Below are 17295 nucleotides of genomic sequence, written 5' to 3'. Positions count from 1 at the left end.
GCAGTTATTTGTACTGGTATTTTGTCTGCTACCGAGCTTGGTGATGCCGATCTCTTGTAGGTCCTCCCATGTGATGTCAGTGATGAACTCAATGTTTTCATAGCCATTTTGGACCAGAACCTGGTAGTACTGACTCAGCCCAATCATAGACAACCACTCGCCAAGATTAGCCTGTGAAAACACACACGCACATGTGCACGCACAGCGTGAGTCTTGGTGGCTGTGTGCATCTCTCTGCTAATGTGTTGAGAGTCGTGTGCTTTGCGGTACTGACGGGTTTTTGGTCAGGCAGCCACTCTAGGTGGATGGGTGGTCCAGCCAGTTTATTCATCTCTGTGGTCATCTTCCTACGGTGGCCTGGCTTAGTCACGCCAATGGCTGTTAGGTCCTGAAAAAAGCAAACCAGCCCACCCTACCGTCAGACCAGTCCCCATGCGCAAACACACAGCTACACGATACATAACAAGAAATGAAAACATAATGTACATGGGCGAGTTTGAACAGGTGGTTCTTTTGAAATGATGGAAGCCAATGTGAAAGGCCAAAAAAAGCAATGGGAAAAGCAAAAGAACCACAGCAGTAAGTGGGGAAAGAAGCTTTGTTAGAGCCAGGACACATCCATGTGTGTAACATTCCTGTTATACGTATTACCACAAAGAACGCATTCAGCTAGAGACACAAGAGTACAGGATTAACCTGGTTATCTCTAAAGTGCAGCAGGGGTAAGTAGTGAAGTGTAATTGAATGACCTTAATTTATGGTATTATTAGTAAGCTACAAGAAAGCATTCATTTCAAAAAGAAAACAATAACAAAGTCTTTAAAAAATGCTAATAATATCATGGTGGCCATTACAACATTGTTTCATTTACACGAGTTCTCACAAACACACGAGGAGACCAAGCAAAGAGGCACCATATGGCCTGAGCCATCTAACCGCCAGGACTCGACCAGCACTGGGACTGGGAGGATTCGCCTCACCCACTCACACTGTGGGCAGTGTGGCCAATCAGATTCAAGCTCCCGTGATTCCTGAGGCCTGTTCTTTGCTGCCCTGCTGACTGTGTGGTAGTATCCCAAAGCGCTCAGGCTTTGAATGAGTGTGCGTCGGGAATGCGGGAGGTGGAGGGGGCGTGGTCTGGGCGTGATCAGCAGCACTGGGGAGTGGGGCAGCTCTTACCTCTGGGGTCATTTGGCTAATGGTGGCAATGTCAAAGCCAGTGGTGATGAAGTTTGGAGCGTAGACTTGCAGCTGAAATTCGCTCAGCCATTCGATAACGGCCTCTGAGCTCTAGAAGAGAAGATATGAGGCGGGTCTCATCAGCAGGGGTGCAGGGGCAGTGCCAGCCAACTAAGTACCCTGTCAGAGCCACAAACACGCACTGTTCTCTAAGACTTAACCACAAACACGCACTGTTCTCTAAGACTTAACCACAAACACGCACTGTTCTCTAAGACCTAGCCACAAACACGCACTGTTCTCTAAGACTTAACCACAAACACGCACTGTTCTCTAAGACTTAACCACAAACACACACTGTTCTCTAAGACTTAGCCACAAACACGCACTGTTCTCTAAGACTTAACCACAAACACGCACTGTTCTCTAAGACTTAACCGCAAACACACACTGTTCTCTAAGACCTAGCCACAAACACACACTGTTCTCTAAGACTTAACCACAAACACGCACTGTTCTCTAAGACTTAACTGCAAACACACACTGTTCTCTAAGACCTAGCCACAAACACGCACTGTTCTCTAAGACCTAACCACAAACACGCACTGTTCTCTAAGACCTAGCCACAAACACGCACTGTTCTCTAAGACCTAGCCAAAAACATGCAGTTCTCTAAGACCTACCCACAAACACGCACTGTTCTCTAAGACCTACCCACAAACACGTACTGTTCTCTAAGACTTAGCCACAAACACACACTGTTCTCTAAGACCTAGCCACAAACACGCACTGTTCTCTGAGACCTAGCCAAAAACATGCAGTTCTCTAAGACCTAGCCACAAACACACACTGTTCTCTAAGACCTACCCACAAACACGCACTGTTCTCTAAGACCTACCTACAATCACGCACTGTTCTTTAAAACTGACCCACAAACACACACTCTTCACTAAAACAGACCAACAAACACCCATTCTTCACTAAGACCATCCCAAAAAAACACATTCTTCCCTAATATAGACGCATAAACACACACTGTTCCCTAAGACCAACCCAAAAACACACACTGTTCCCTAAGACCAACCCAAAAACACACACTGTTCCCTAAGACCAACCCAAAAACACACATTGTTCCCTAAAGCAGATACACAAACACACACCCTTTCCTAATGCTGGGATCAGGCTACACAAATTCAGCCCGACATTACTTTGTTGTAGCATACAAATTTCCAGTGTCTGGCATGATTACGAGCATCTCATAGTGTGACATCACTGAAAAACACTGATGGTGTCCAGGACATCCTACGAAACACTGACGAGAAGTGCAGCATATGTCAGAATATTCCTTGACGCTGACCAATAGGATGACAGAGTACTTTCTGGTGCACATATGTAAACATGGCCAAGAGAAAGAAGAATGCTACTGTTGATTTTAGTTATAGTGATTGTGAAACCACCTCATTTTAAAACATCATTTATCAGAGTATACGATTCCCAAAACCCAATTATATTTTCCTCCATGAAACCTTTTTATATGTAGTGAACCCAGCATAAAACAGACCAAGATCACATGTTCTTTACTAAGACAGACCCACAAACAAATACTCAGCATTAAGACTGACACAAAACCACAAGATTTCCCCAAAGACAGACAAACCGACACACTCTTCCCTAAGACGGACCTACGGATACTGAGCTCAGCAAACACACAGGACCAGACTGAACTTGCGGTGCTTCTCTCTGTAGACCAAGGCAACAGGGTGCAACCTGGTGGGTCTTGGCAGTCAACCACTCTCATATGCCATTGCGAAGAAAAACCGTGGAGTCGGTCACGAGGATGATAACCGTTATTGCTAACATGCTAACGTGCTAACAGCGCCCAAACTTAAGGAGGGGAGTGGAGATCGGAGTCAGAGGCTGGCCAAGCTGAGGAACAGATGGTGCGAAGCCACTGTGCGCTGCCCATGAGGGCGGATGTGGTCATCAGGGTTCCGTTCAACTGGACCGCCCAGCTAGTTTCTGCCGTGCTCCACGTGGGTGGAACCGTCTGATGTATGACTGTGACGTCTCAAGGCAGCTGAAATGGTGCACATGTCAAAAACTCAGCTATGCGCTAACATAAGCCCTATCAAACAAATACATGCCTAATGATCAGAGTACCTTCTGAAAAGAAACTAAAAACAGAAATCGCAGCAAATTAGGCCAAAAATCTGGAATGGACTGCTAAAAGCCGGAAATAAAAGAAGCTAAAGCATAGTGGAGGAGATTCTGTACAGGAGTGAATATCGCCATGGAGATGGAGGAGCAGAGAGGAGCAGGCATTTGGGGCAGGGGAGAGGAGAAGGAGAGAGGAGCTGAGGAGAGGGGAGGAGGGAGGAGGAGAGGAGAGGAGAGGAGAGGAGAGGGAGGAGCAGAGGGGTAGGCCACTTACCGCGTCCATACTGCAGCCTGGAGCCTGCAGTAGTGATGAGGTCAGCTGGAAGAGGAGGTTTGCATCCTGCATATGCCACAGGTGCTACATGTGCAGGTGCTCACGCTCACACCCGCACACACGGGTGAGAAGAAGCGAGTGCAGGAGTAAAAAGTCTCCTTACCTTCCCCTCGGAGACCACATCCCCTTTCCGCTGTGGCCCCGCCTCCGAGTACGGCTGTTCATGTAGCGGACAGCTCGACACACTCTGACTGCGAGCAGTGGGTGCTAGAAGAAACACACACACACACGCACGCGTACATTGACATTTTTTCAGGGCACAACCAATCTCCTTTTTGGTTTCTTGACCGGCTGGCCAATCCTGTCTTCCTTCTTCTTTCCCATGACCACAACTGCTGCCATCTGGTGCAGGGTGAGCAGCCAAGTCTCATACTGCTAATCACTAACACACTGTAGCACCTCGCAAGAAGACATCTGAACAATATACTGTGAGCTAACTATTATCGCAGTACTGCAAATGAGTCACCTAAGTAAACACAACTTTTCTTTCTTAGCATGTACTATGTCACATCCCCCAGTCATGTGATCCAACAAACATAAACAATTATTGTAAAAATGATGCAGGCATTATGAGTTGTTCTGTCCACATGTCAACCTTATCTGACCTCATTAATGAGTGACCTGATTTTGATTGTGTAAATACACAAGAAAATACACTTCAAGCAAATATTTATAAATACAGCATTAACTGATATATATGCATGTATATATACACAAGAAGAACATCCACATATGACTTGTTTTTTCTTTTATGAAAGAGGCCACTGGATCCACTGGATCCACTGGATCCATTGCTCTGATGAGAACTCCACTGCTTCATACAACACAAGGTATATGGAACATAGAAGAAGGACAGACAGCCTGTGGTACAGGTATAAAGTAGGTGTAGCTGAAAAACTGGCACCTCTGCATCATTCTGGCCTAGAACGGTACACTAACCCTTGGTGGCGGTGACAGATGACTGCTCCAGGGACTTCGACTGTTCCAGAAGGTGTTCTTTAGCTTTCGCTGACTGAGACAATACCGTGGCCAGAAGCTGCAGGAGTACCACACACCAGGGGCAGGAGTAACGGGGACACGCACACACACACACACACACACACACACACACACACACACACACTGCTGAACCACAAGCAGGAGAAAGGCTGGTGTCATGGCATGACCCCCTCCTCCTACAGGATACAGAATAGAGGACTCCTCCCTGTGTTCATGCGTGTGTGTGGGTCTCCATCGCCACGCCCCTACCTTCTTAATCGGTCTTGTGTCCTTAGTTATCGTCCCTGTTAGTGCGTGTCTATTTAAGACACTGTTTGACTGTCGTCCTTGGTGTTTAACCCCTATGTTATATGCTCTCCTTACCTCTGCATCCTGCCTGGCCTCCCTTGTTACAGCTGACCTCCTTTCCGCTTCAAAAGGAACGTATAAGCACTACCAGCACATCAGGCGTGAGCCTCAGACCCAGACTGGGCCGAACCACAAGCCAAAACCCACTCATTCATGAACGAACGTGTCCTGCGAAGACTCTCTTACTAATCTGAACATAACAATGGCCTATAAACATAGTGTGTAGAGTGTACAGATTATTTGGAGATTATATAAAGACTGCAGATAGTGTATAGAGAGTGTCTAAGATGTATAGAACATGTACAGAGAGTGAACAGAGTGCATAGAGAGTGTAATATTAGTTTGCTTATACAGTGTACCAAGAGTGCATATAGAGTGTATACAGACCATATAGAGGGTGTATAGAGTGCACATAGTGTATGTAGACATTACAGACTGTACAGATAATATTATAAAGAGCGAATATATAGAAAGTATAGAGAGCATAGAGTGTGTAAAGAAGCTCATAGTGTACAGAGAGTGTATAAAGAGTGCACATAGAGTGTGTAAAGAAGCTCATAGTGTACAGTGTATAAAGAGTGCATATAGAGTGTGTAAAGATGCTCAGTGTACAGAGTGTATAAAGAGTGCACATAGCGTGTGTAAAGAAGCTCATAGTGTACAGAGAATGTATAAAGAGTGCACATTATACAGAGTGTACTATACATTACACAGAGTGTATAAACACATACAGACACATATAGGGCGCAACTGCTTTGGAAAAGTCTCGAGCATTTGTCGAGCGTATCAGTGTTGAACAACACAAGTAGCATTAGCGCTATGCTTCAAAACAGATTTATAGTACAACTGTTTTCTATTTATTTGATTACAAAAATCCAAGTGTACAGAGATTGTATAAATGGTGGCTATGGAGTGTATAAAATGTATTTTAAAAAGTTTATGAAGTTCATATATGTGTATAGAGGGGATAGAGAGAATGTACAGAGAGTATAAACGGAGCATTTAGGTGTACAGAGAGTGTAAAAGGGTGCATATAGGTGTATAGAGTGTAAAGGTGCATATAGGTGTATAGAGAGTGTAAAAGGATGCATATAGGTGTATAGAGAGTGTAAAAGGATGCATATAGGTGTATAGAGAGTGTAAAAGGATGCATATAGGTGTATAGAGATGCCTAGATGTTATAAAGAACGCAGGCCTATAGTGCATATGAAGACTGTATGAAAAGTGTATAAAGGTGTATATATAGACTGTACATAGAGCGGATACAGAGTGTACATAGAGTGAATAAAGATTGTACAGAGTGAATACAGAGTTTACATAAAGTGAATATAGAGTGTACATAAAGTGAATATAGAGTGTACAGAGAGTGAATACAGAGTGTACAGAGTGAATACAGAGTTTACATAAAGTGAATATAGAGTGTACATAAAGTGAATATAGAGTGTACAGAGAGTGAATACAGAGTGTACGGAGAGTGCTGGAATGCTGCTGACGTCTCACCTTCACTCCCTCCGCCTGAGCATGGAGGATGTGTGAGCTGCTGCCAGCACTCTGCCCACTGCCTGAGGAGCGCGCACTCACAATACTGCCTGAGCTACTCACACTACTGCGGTCCCCACCTGGTACACACACACACACACACACACACACACACACACACACACACACAAACACACGCAGTCAGTCCGAGCTGGTCTTCTCTCACCCTGAACTGACGCTCCACTGCGATGGTCTGATGCCGTAGATGTGTGAACGGACACCGCAGATGTGTGTAGCGTGGCCGTCAGCCTCTGACAGAGCGGACACACTCGGGTACGAACATGGGCACCTGAATGACTGGAGTGTAAAGGGACTTGTGAGTGATCACGCAGACAGTGTGACGGACCAGAGGACACTGATGGACTGAGACACACGGCGGAGTGAAGGAGGAGTGGCGGAGGACAGAACGGATGACCACACAGCACCCAGGAGCCTAATGTCTTCAACACACAGCATCCACAAGCTCTTCTGAGCCACTGACAGACAGCCTTCTGCACAGGCGGTGAGCCTTACACACACATCAGTGTGTGTGTGTGTGTGCGTGTGTGTGTGTGAGCGTGTGCGAGCGTGTGTGTATGTGTGTGAATGTGTGTGTGTGTGTGTGTGTGTGTAGGGCTCTACCAATGCTGTCTTAGTGGATATTTCTCTAACACAGTGAGTCTGGGTGAATGCAGCTGAGGAGCATCTGAGACCAGGCAGCGAACAGCAGCCTGGAGAAGAGGGCAGTACAGACCAGGGCGAGTGTGGGATGAGAGAGAGGAGGGAGGAGGAGAGGAGAGCAGGAGGAGAGAGGAGGGAGGGAGGCCCTGCTGTTACCTGCCACAGGCTTGCGCAGGACCCAGATCTCCTCACTGCTGCCCCCCTGTGGCCCGCCGGAGGGAGTCGGCGAGCCGTGAGGGCTGGACTCTGAGCCGCGGGAACCTTCAACACAGAAAGCAGGGTTAAGCCTGCCGCCCTGCTCTGCCCTACTCCAGCCTGCACTGCCCTCCAGTGGTCAGGAGCATAACAGACACACGGTCAGGAGGTGGAAGGCCAACCATTCCTGAAATGCAGGCCTTACATCACCCACCTACAGTCATCGCTTCCAAAGCTGACCTCTTTCTCTTTCTCTCGCTCTCTCTCATACGCACACACACACACACACACACACACACTCTTACACTCTTCACAGAAGTCAACCATGCATACTATATTGCTAACACAAATATATGTAAACATTTACATACATTAGTACATAAATATATCAGTAGAACATGTATATCTTTGTATATACATAGATAAATGCCTTGAGGCACACACGTACACACAAATATAAGTGCATATATAATATATACAGATATATATATATATATATATATATATATATATATATATATATATATATATATATATATGTGTGTGTGAACAGGTAAAAAAAAAAAACGACAAAAAAACACATAGCGTCGTTGATGCAAAGCACCAAGGCTGTTTCAGACTAACAGTGCCCCCCGTATGGAGAAATGTATCTTTAGCCTAAATGTGAGTGAGTGAGTGAGTGAGTGAGTGAGTGAGATAGAGAGGGAGGGAGGCAGTTACAAGCCAGGGCCATGAGGTATTTTTCATTTAAATACAGGAGAAAGTGCAGTGCAATCACAAGAGCATGGGTAATTAGGGGTCATTAGGGGTCATTAGGGGTTGTTAAAAATGCTGAAAAGTGCAGTAAGGCTCTACAGGCCCGAATAAACAGCAGCTTGTTCATTTTTTAACGGCTGGTTCATTATTGTTAATAATTATGGAATTGTTTTACACCTATTAATAAATGCTATAATTTGAATAATTAGAGAATAATAACGTAATTTGTAAGAAATGGCTGTGCTGAGTTCTGTAATCAGCAGATACAAGTTTAAAGGGTGAGTATAGAGACTTGGAAGAACCAGAATGGAGGTGTGAAGTGTCATTCTGTCACTGAAATGATCTCTGTGGTACATTATTACATTATACTGCAACATATACAAGAGTTAGAAAATGAATACACTCCCATTCAAAAATTTAACATTTTGTAATGTTTTACAAAAATGTAACATTTGAGTAAACTTTACAACACCTTTTTTCACTGACCTAATCAAATACAGCATTCTATAGGAATGCAAGAAATCATTTGAATATAAAACAAAAACATTTAATTGACAGAACAGAAATGCACCCATTTCTTAAGTACACATCCTCCAGAGTCAATACGTGATAGATTTTCAAGTGAATTTAGGTCAGGGCGTTTGTAATACACTGTGTAGTTCAGCTAAGGTCCACTAGGGGCACTATACAACACACCCATCTTATAGACCTTAAATTCAGTGTAGAAGAAGAGGGAGATGGGTCTGTGGTGGGAAGCTGGTTCTAGCATGACTTCCTGCTTTTATGGTTCAGGGATTTAATGGAGAGAACTGACTTCATCTGAAGTGGACCTTCTCACATGGATTGTGTGGTTCTTAAATTCTCCTTCCGTGGATTATTCTTTGACCTTTTGGTGATCTTATTTCTTCATACTACCTCTGCTGAAGGATCTTCAGGATCTCAGAATTGAATTGTAACTGTACCTCTATGGACTTCTCCTGACAGTATATATCGTAAGGAACTCCTGGTACTGAACACTATTTGGTAAATACACTGGGTGTAGCATTTTGGCCTGCTCTGGGAAGAGTGAGGTCCCCCTCAAACCTCGATAACTGTTGTCTTGTGTATCAATGACCTGTTAAATTGAGATGAAGCCACTTCACAATATCCACCTTGTTTCCATGGTAACGTTGGTCTTATGCCTGGGCTCTGTGTTCTGTTGGGACGTGAATTTCCAATCCATTTTTTTTTTTGCAGGATATATTAAGATCTTTGCCAGAATCTCCCAGTGCTTGGCTCTGTCCATCCTCCCTTCAGTCTGGACGGGTTCCCCACTCCCCGCAGATGACGTGTCCCCACAACAGCATGCGTCTGCCACCTTGCTTCACAGTCATGTACATTAGCTTTGATATTGTTTTGTGATGTGCATATTTTCCTCTGTTGGCTAAAAAAAAACCCTGTAGGTCATTAAAGGTTGCCATTGGGATCCTGGTGGCCTCTTTGACCAAGCATCTTCTCTCCCAGTCTAGTTTTGATGGACGCCAGATTTATGCAGACTGACACTTTCCACTTCTTAATGATGGACTTAACAGTGCTCCAGGCTATCGTCCATCCCAAGCCTTGGAAGTCTTTTATATCCCTCACCTGATGGGAATCTTTCCTCTGTGTTATGATGTTGTTCTGATGTGTTCCTCTCTCCATTGTGGTCCTGAAGTTTTTCTGATGCATAACTTTCCACTGCTCAGTTGTGGAGCTGTTCAGGGGCGGTCCTGCAAGACCACGATGCTTTTGTGTGGACCTATAGTAGCAAACTGAAGGGACACAGTAAACAGCTAGTTTTATTCAAGATATCAAATTAACCACTCTGAGGTGTTGACAAGTGATTGTGACCTTGAAGGCAATTGTTACTCCTAAGATTGTCTGAAATGTTATTATATTATAGCAAAGGGGTGAATATTTATCAAACCAAGAAATTGAAACTTATCACTGTTCAGTTTTTATTTTTTGCTTTTCACTTTCAAATAATTGAGTTTTGAAAACTGAGAAAAAACAGATTTATTCTATTTTGAGTCTAGCTATTTTACATCTAAATGTAAAATAGTTCAAAGGAGTGTATTCATTTTGATCCACTGTTTTCAGTCCATTTTATTGATTCAAATTGTAGCATTTATTTGTACAAATAGAGCAAATATATAAATATTAACAATAATGAACAAACTATTAGATAATGATTAAGCCTCCCTTTATCAGGGTGTTATGAAGTGTTACCCAAATTTATTTCACATTACAACATCATATAAAAAAATTTAGACCAAATATTTTGCTCTGTAACAGGTGAAAATGTCTTACCTGGAAGTTAAGAGTTTGTACTATAGCATTGGTTAGTTCATATGTAGTGAAAACAGCCCAAATACAAAGCTCCTTAAGGCTCACACTTCGTTTTCTCACTCGTCTTTCCCCCTGCACTCAAGAGTCAGTGTATCCAAGCAACACAAAATGGCTCACAGCTTTTATTCTGAGTCTGCAGAGATGTTAATCATAGCTGAGAGGAGGAGAGGCTAGGAGGATCCAGTGGGGAACAGAGATGCGGAAAATTGACAAAGACAGGTGAGGGTACACACACTGAGGGACACAGGAGCAGCTGTGATTGAGAGGAGAGAAGAGGCCATGCTCCCCCTACTGGTCAACTGTGGCAGTGCGCTTAGAGCAGGCTTGACTGGGTGAACCTCACATTAGTAGAGAGACAGCAGGAGAGGCTCATGAGAGGTTGTAAGGTCATGGGTGATAAGAAACGATATGGCAGCTTGAACAGACTTGCTGACACCCTTCCTGACCAAAATACAGTCAACAGAAATCAAAGAGGCATAATCTAAATAAATAAATAATTAGAAAACTTAAAGGAACGTCAGTACTGAACTGAATTTTTATTTCACAGTGTTCAGGAGATTATCCAATTTTAAACATTCCTTAAAGTTTTGAGAATAAAATAATGAAATAATAGTAGTAGTAGTAGTAGTAGTAGTAGTAGTAATAGCAGTAGCAGTGGAGAGTCAGGTACCTGTACCTGATTGGCTGAGTGGTTGAGCTGTGGTGCTTTGCGACCTGTTATAGCCAAAGGAAGTAAAAAGGGGCGGATGGGCATGTGTCGCGGGTGGAGGAAGAGGCAGGATATGAATCTCATGATACGAGTCGCCGTTCACCATGGCGACGGTGGGGGACAGGCCCCCCCTCGCCGGTGGGCACAGCGGGATGGTTTGATACTGTTGGCTACAAACGACTGTACTCCATGAACCTGGATACAAGAACACGAGAGTGACAAGCCACGGCCACGGCAGCACAGAAAACAAACACACGCAAGAGAGGGAGAGCCAATTAACACAACAACAAAAAGAGTTCAAACGACAAATCAACAACAACAACAATAACAACAAAATTTAAAAAACCGCAAATCATAAGAGGAGACAAAGGAGGATTGAAAAGATTCGGCATGTTCTTCTGCTGTAAAGATGAAACTAAAGAACTGCTCATACTGTGTGTTATAAACATATATATATGCACAGAGATATCTGACATGGGTAATGTCATGACTGAGAAATTTTAAAAAAAATGAAATTAATGTAATGTAATGAATGTAGAAAGAGGTGTAGGAAGAGTTTGTGAAACACAGGTGTGTGTGTCTTGAGAAGACTCAAAAGACAGACATGTGATCTCTTGCTATGACTGCGCTGCACACACAGATGTGAGTGTGTGTACACAGTCTTGGGCATGTCATCTGCCCACCTCTGGAAGTCAGCGTGTACCAAAACCTGGGAGCCTGCTGTGATGAGCAGAGTGGGAAATGCTTGGCAGTGATAATGAGGATGCTGACAGTGGCTCAGTGAGGCATGAGTCACACTGAACATGAAAAAGACAGACGACACACAGCTCAGACCGCAGCCACGGTCCCACGATCAGAGCGGCTCAGACCGCAGCCACGTCCCCCGATCAGAGCGGCTCAGACCGCAGCCACGGTCCCCCGATCAGAGCGGCTCAGACCGCAGCCACGTCCCCCGATCAGAGCGGCTCAGACCGCAGCCACGGTCCCCCGATCAGAGCGGCTCAGACCGCAGCCACGTCCCCCGATCAGAGCGGCTCAGACCGCAGCCACGGTCCCCGATCAGAGCGGCTCAGACCGCAGCCACGTCCCCCGATCAGAGCGGCTCAGACCGGTCCCGATCAGAGCGGCTCAGACCGCAGCCACGGTCCCCGATCAGAGCGGCTCAGACCGCAGCCACGTCCCCCGATCAGAGCGGCTCAGACCGCAGCCACGGTCCCCGATCAGAGCGGCTCAGACCGCAGCCACGTCCCCCGATCAGAGCGGCTCAGACCGCAGCCACGGTCCCCGATCAGAGCGGCTCAGACCGCAGCCACGTCCCCCGATCAGAGCGGCTCAGACCGCAGCCACGGTCCCCGATCAGAGCGGCTCAGACCGCAGCCACGGTCCCCCGATCAGAGCGGCTGGACACAGCGGTGCCTCTCCGATGAAAGGTGCCAGGTAGTGAACAGGGACAGAGCTAGCCTCCACAAAGCAGCCCTTGTTTTCTTGGCTTCTCCTCTCTTTTCCCGGGAGGTTTAGCACCCATGCTCTTTCTCTGACTCGCTTCCCTGACCAGCAGACAGGTGAGAAGCTGTGCCTGCACGGTTCTTGTGGAGTGCAGTACGCAGCTGGAGACAGCAGGGGGCGTGTGATCATTCCTCCAACATGAACATAATGTTTCTGGAGAATCGATAAAGTGGTGTTGACCATATGTGTCTAACAAAAATAAAATAAAAAATAAGAGAGCTAGCTGCCACGTTGTTAATTTTATCTCTAAAAGTTCAATTTAGTGTCAGCTATTGCACAGGCTGTGAAAGAACAAGTCACCATAAGCCATGTACGCTAGCTAGATAATTACTGAGAGTTAGCTACTGAATGGATACTGTAAAATGTGTTCGTCTACAAACTGCCATAACAGCTGAAAGAGGGTTTTTAAAAACTATTCTGAACTAGGGAATATCAGCCCAAGGTCTACACAGCTACAAACGTGGGCTAACATGTTTAGCCAGCTAATATTTAAAAATGCCTACATTAGCTAACTAAGTAGATATTGAGTGTAATGTCCAAACTGTGTGACTGTTGGTAGACAGAGTATGCGTTATATTTTTAAACCACTGCTGGCTAATTTTAGGCCAGGTGTTCTTGCCTCCTTTAGGTTAACAAGTAGACGCTAGTTAGCTAGCATCCCCAAAATTCACTGATGTTAGACTAGGGTGACCATATGTCCTCTTTTCCTCAGACATGTCCTCTTTTTTGGACCTAAAAATGTGTCTGGCCAGAATTTCTGCAATGGATTTGTCTTTCCTTTCATGTTGACATTTGCTTTCTACTGTCGCGTGTACTGTCCAGTTGTATTTGCATTGCTTCGGCCATTCTTTAACCAGAGAGGATCATTTTACCTTCCTTAAAAAGACAGACGACACAATACCTTCCATATGACCTTTTGTATGTATCTCAACAAGGCCTAAACATTCCCAAACACACAGCTCACAGTCTGTTTTTAGAGTGAAAAGAGTTTGACATAAATTGGTGGACTTACGCTCACACCCACACCCTGATTAAACAACGTTTTAGGCTTGTGTGTCTAATAAAGCAGATATTAAACACAAATTGGACAATTATAAATGTGAAGTGGCCAAAGTTTGTGTGTAAATCTGTAAATCTGTGTTTGACTAGATTCCCACATGTGGATTGTGCATCTTTGTTAAAACAGGACTTTTGTATCTAAACCAGACGGATCTTCAAGAATAGGTATCAGAACTACTGAAAAGTGTCTAATGAAGTAATGGGTTTTTATGGCAACTGATTTAATGTATTCTTTGGTCTTTTTTTTTAACTTTATACATTTGTTTACATGCATTTTATTTGTAAGGTACAGCTGAATGGAGAAGAATAAGATTGTCTGGCCATATGCGCTCTGACGGCAGTTATTATCAGTGTGTAAGTAAACGTATTTGTTAAAAGTGGTTATGAATTCAAGCCACCCCATCTTCATTTTTTGAAAACTAAAATATGGTCACCCTAGACATTCCAGAAGAAAGTACACAAAACCTACACACAAACTACCTATGTGAGCCACAACGCAAACGTTGCTACTGAGTGGACAAATATTACAAATATAAGTGTGAAAATATTATGGCCCGTTTTCTCACGTTGTCCACTCGGCTGGTAATATCACGGGGTGTTTAAATGATTGTCTTGCTGATTTTAACAAAATCAGCAAGACAATCAGCAAAGTAATATTTTTAGTGTGCTGACAATGGTCTCATTTTGTCATACCTTTTGCTAATAGCTAGCAGTATAAACAGGGAGTAAAGAAAAGTTGGAAGAGGCTTATCCTTAATTGGCTGGCACTCAGTTAGGTGCATCATTTTGCTCAAGATGTCACAATGCCTGGATATAATGAAGCTGCTAACCTGGGCAGATAATCAGGGCAGCACACCCCTGATCTCAGTGCAGGTAAGTCGAACCGCTACTCTGACCTAAGTACAGGCGACCAGCTGAGGCCATGGATGAATCCAGGTAAAGCGATCTCAGACACACAGCCAGGGCCACCATTTTCATTGCAATGACGAGTTCTCGCAACGGTGAAGAAAACTCACCAAACCCATGTCCCTCATACACGTAATGCTGTGCACATTACAGTAAGCGTATCTGGAGTAGAAGTGGAGGCAGTCACTGTAGGTCTTTATGCCCCATTTCTGCACTGGAGGACCAAATATACTGGGCAGGTGCAGTGACAGAATGCATACAGGCCTCTTGTCAAACTCAATGCACCATCACCACAGCTGGTGTTCAGCTGTAAACACCAGAACCCTAAACAAACCCTAAACAAACCCCGCCTGGCTGAGGGACCGGAGACTGTGGGCTGCTAGCACTGCTAGTGCTGTATGAATGAGTGTCCAGCAGGGGGCAGTGGGGAGCTCCTACCTGCTGCACCTGGCCTCTTGCAGATCACCTCCACTATGCTGGAAGGGAAATAGCCCACTCGGTCGTTTCCTGTGCGGTTGTCATGGATACAGCCCTTCCACCTGCCATCAGAGTGTTGCTCCAGAACCTGGAAGACAAGAACATGTCACCCAAACCAGAAGGCTCTGTAGCCAGTGCTGGGCAAGATATTAATCTCCAGTTCTTATATTAATCTCCAGTTCTTACATTAATCTCCAGTTCTTATATTAATCTCCAGTTCTTACATTAATCTCCAGTTCTTATATTAATCTCCAGTTCTTACATTAATCTCCAGTTCTTATATTAATCTCCAGTTCTTATATTAATCTCCAGTTCTTATATTAATCTCCAGTTCTTACATCTCTCATTCTCATGGCAGCACCAGTAGTATTAGCATGCAAAACAGTCCCTTTTATTGAGTGCCACAGCTAAATGATTTATGTAGTCTGGCCTTAGTGAGTTTAATTAACTGATATCCATGACACAGGGTTACGAAAGTTGCACACACAGCAGTAACTTGGATGAAGCAAAAGAGATCATTAAATTAAGTCAAAATTACCTGTAGCGATTAGAGAAAAAAGTGGGAAAAACAACAACAGTGCCCTCTATAGGACACTAAATAAACTGCTACAATTATAGATCACCATTCTTCCTGAGGGACAGTTCATGTTTAATTATGTCCAGGTTTTAAACTGACTGACTGTTTGACTACATAAAGGAGCTGCAAAGGACCAATCTCAGCAGAGGATGGGCTGGTGTTGTACCGTTATGACATCTCCCGCTTTGATGTTGAGGCTTGTCAGATCATAGTTGTTGCAGTAGTCCTTCAGAGCCCTGACCTGCAGGGCAGCTGATGCATCTGCGCACGTAGGCATGCACACACAGATGCGAGTTACATTTCCATCATACACATACACACACACACACCCCTACACAAAGTAATGCAATATATTTGGGCTATTAGGCATAAATCTGGTCACACAAACAAAACAAACCAGTTTAGTCATTCAGAGGTACCAATCGCACATCCATCACTCTCTGTCTCGCACACACAAACACTCAACACTTCACACAGGTTTATTTATTTGGAGGTGCTGTAATTACACAGTAAGTGGCAGAGGGGGCGCTCATTCCTACCTCTCAGCATTTGTTTTATCTCTCTGCTGGCCTGCGTGGCAGTGAACTGGTAGACAATGTCTAGAGCTGTCTGACTGTACGTATTCCGCACCGCCGCATTGATGCCACTCTGGAGGTCGTCGATAGCCCAAAAGGTTAAAGAGCACATTCTACCATACAACAGGTACTCAGGACTTGTATACAGCAACATATAATTTCATGTGTATGAGTTTGTGATATGTTAGTCAGGTATTGGTTTCGCTGTTAGGTATTGGTACAAGGTACTGCTAAGACTTTAGAAAATACTAGTAGAAATTGTTTACACAGAACTGAGTGAATGGTTGATCACTGTAGGGTTAAATGTTAGCCTCTCAGGTCTCTCAGAGAGATCTCGCTCATGTCTGTTCAGGCTTTATAACCTCCTGTGTGAGATTTCTCTCATGTCTGTACAGGCTTTATAACCTCCTGTGTGAGATCTCGCTCATGTCTGTTCAGGCTTTATAACCTCCTGTGTGAGATCTCGCTCATGTCTGTTCAGGCTTTATAACCTCCTGTGTGGGATTTCTCTCATGTCTGTTCAGGCTTTATAACCTCCTGTGTGAGATTTCTCTCATGTCTGTTCAGGCTTTATAACCTCCTGTGTGAGATCTCGCTCATGTCTGTTCAGGCTTTATAACCTCCTGTGTGAGATTTCTCTCATGTCTGTTCAGGCTTTATAACCTCCTGTGTGAGAGTTCTCTCATGTCTGTTCAGGCTTTATAACCTCCTGTGTGAGATTTCTCTCATGTCTGTTCAGGCTACATTTGCTCACTTTCCTAGCAGTCCGTTTTGATTGGGATGAACCGCTGCCGACAGCTGTACGCTTGCGTATCTCTGTGATTTATTGTGGCTCTTGCCTGTCTAAGTGTTTAAGATCAATGCCGAAACAAGGTCGAATCCCCTTTTCGGAAACATCACACTCTAAGGTGCTACGGTGCAGTGAAACTTACATCCAGCAGGAGGCGCACCA

At 44.5% G+C, this 17295-nt stretch overlaps 1 protein-coding gene across 5 annotated transcripts in view; it reads right to left on the bottom strand.

The window, feature by feature from the left end:
• Nucleotides 1-17295, bottom strand: part of caskin1 (CASK interacting protein 1) — a 91497-nt gene that overhangs the window by 7671 nt on the left and 66531 nt on the right. For 2 of the 5 annotated variants that reach the window (XM_035530949.1, XM_035530953.1), the window contains exons 7-18: nt 17276-17295; nt 16308-16416; nt 15935-16029; nt 15153-15279; nt 11211-11438; nt 7373-7477; nt 6518-6636; nt 4610-4706; nt 3774-3877; nt 1180-1290; nt 275-388; nt 33-171 (exon numbers count right to left, since the gene is read on the bottom strand). The exon at nt 17276-17295 is cut by the window's right edge and continues 89 nt beyond it. In XM_035530949.1, coding sequence (XP_035386842.1) covers nt 33-171; nt 275-388; nt 1180-1290; nt 3774-3877; nt 4610-4706; nt 6518-6636; nt 7373-7477; nt 11211-11438; nt 15153-15279; nt 15935-16029; nt 16308-16416; nt 17276-17295 — 1368 coding nt within the window. The remainder of the gene's footprint in view (nt 1-32; nt 172-274; nt 389-1179; nt 1291-3773; nt 3878-4609; nt 4707-6517; nt 6637-7372; nt 7478-11210; nt 11439-15152; nt 15280-15934; nt 16030-16307; nt 16417-17275) is intronic. The other 3 variants (XM_035530957.1, XM_035530959.1, XM_035530964.1) reach the window with 3 other exon arrangements.

Source organism: Electrophorus electricus, chromosome 1 (assembly GCF_013358815.1).
Source record: "Electrophorus electricus isolate fEleEle1 chromosome 1, fEleEle1.pri, whole genome shotgun sequence".
Lineage (NCBI taxonomy): Eukaryota > Metazoa > Chordata > Actinopteri > Gymnotiformes > Gymnotidae > Electrophorus > Electrophorus electricus.
This window is presented reverse-complemented; position numbering and strand designations above follow the sequence as displayed.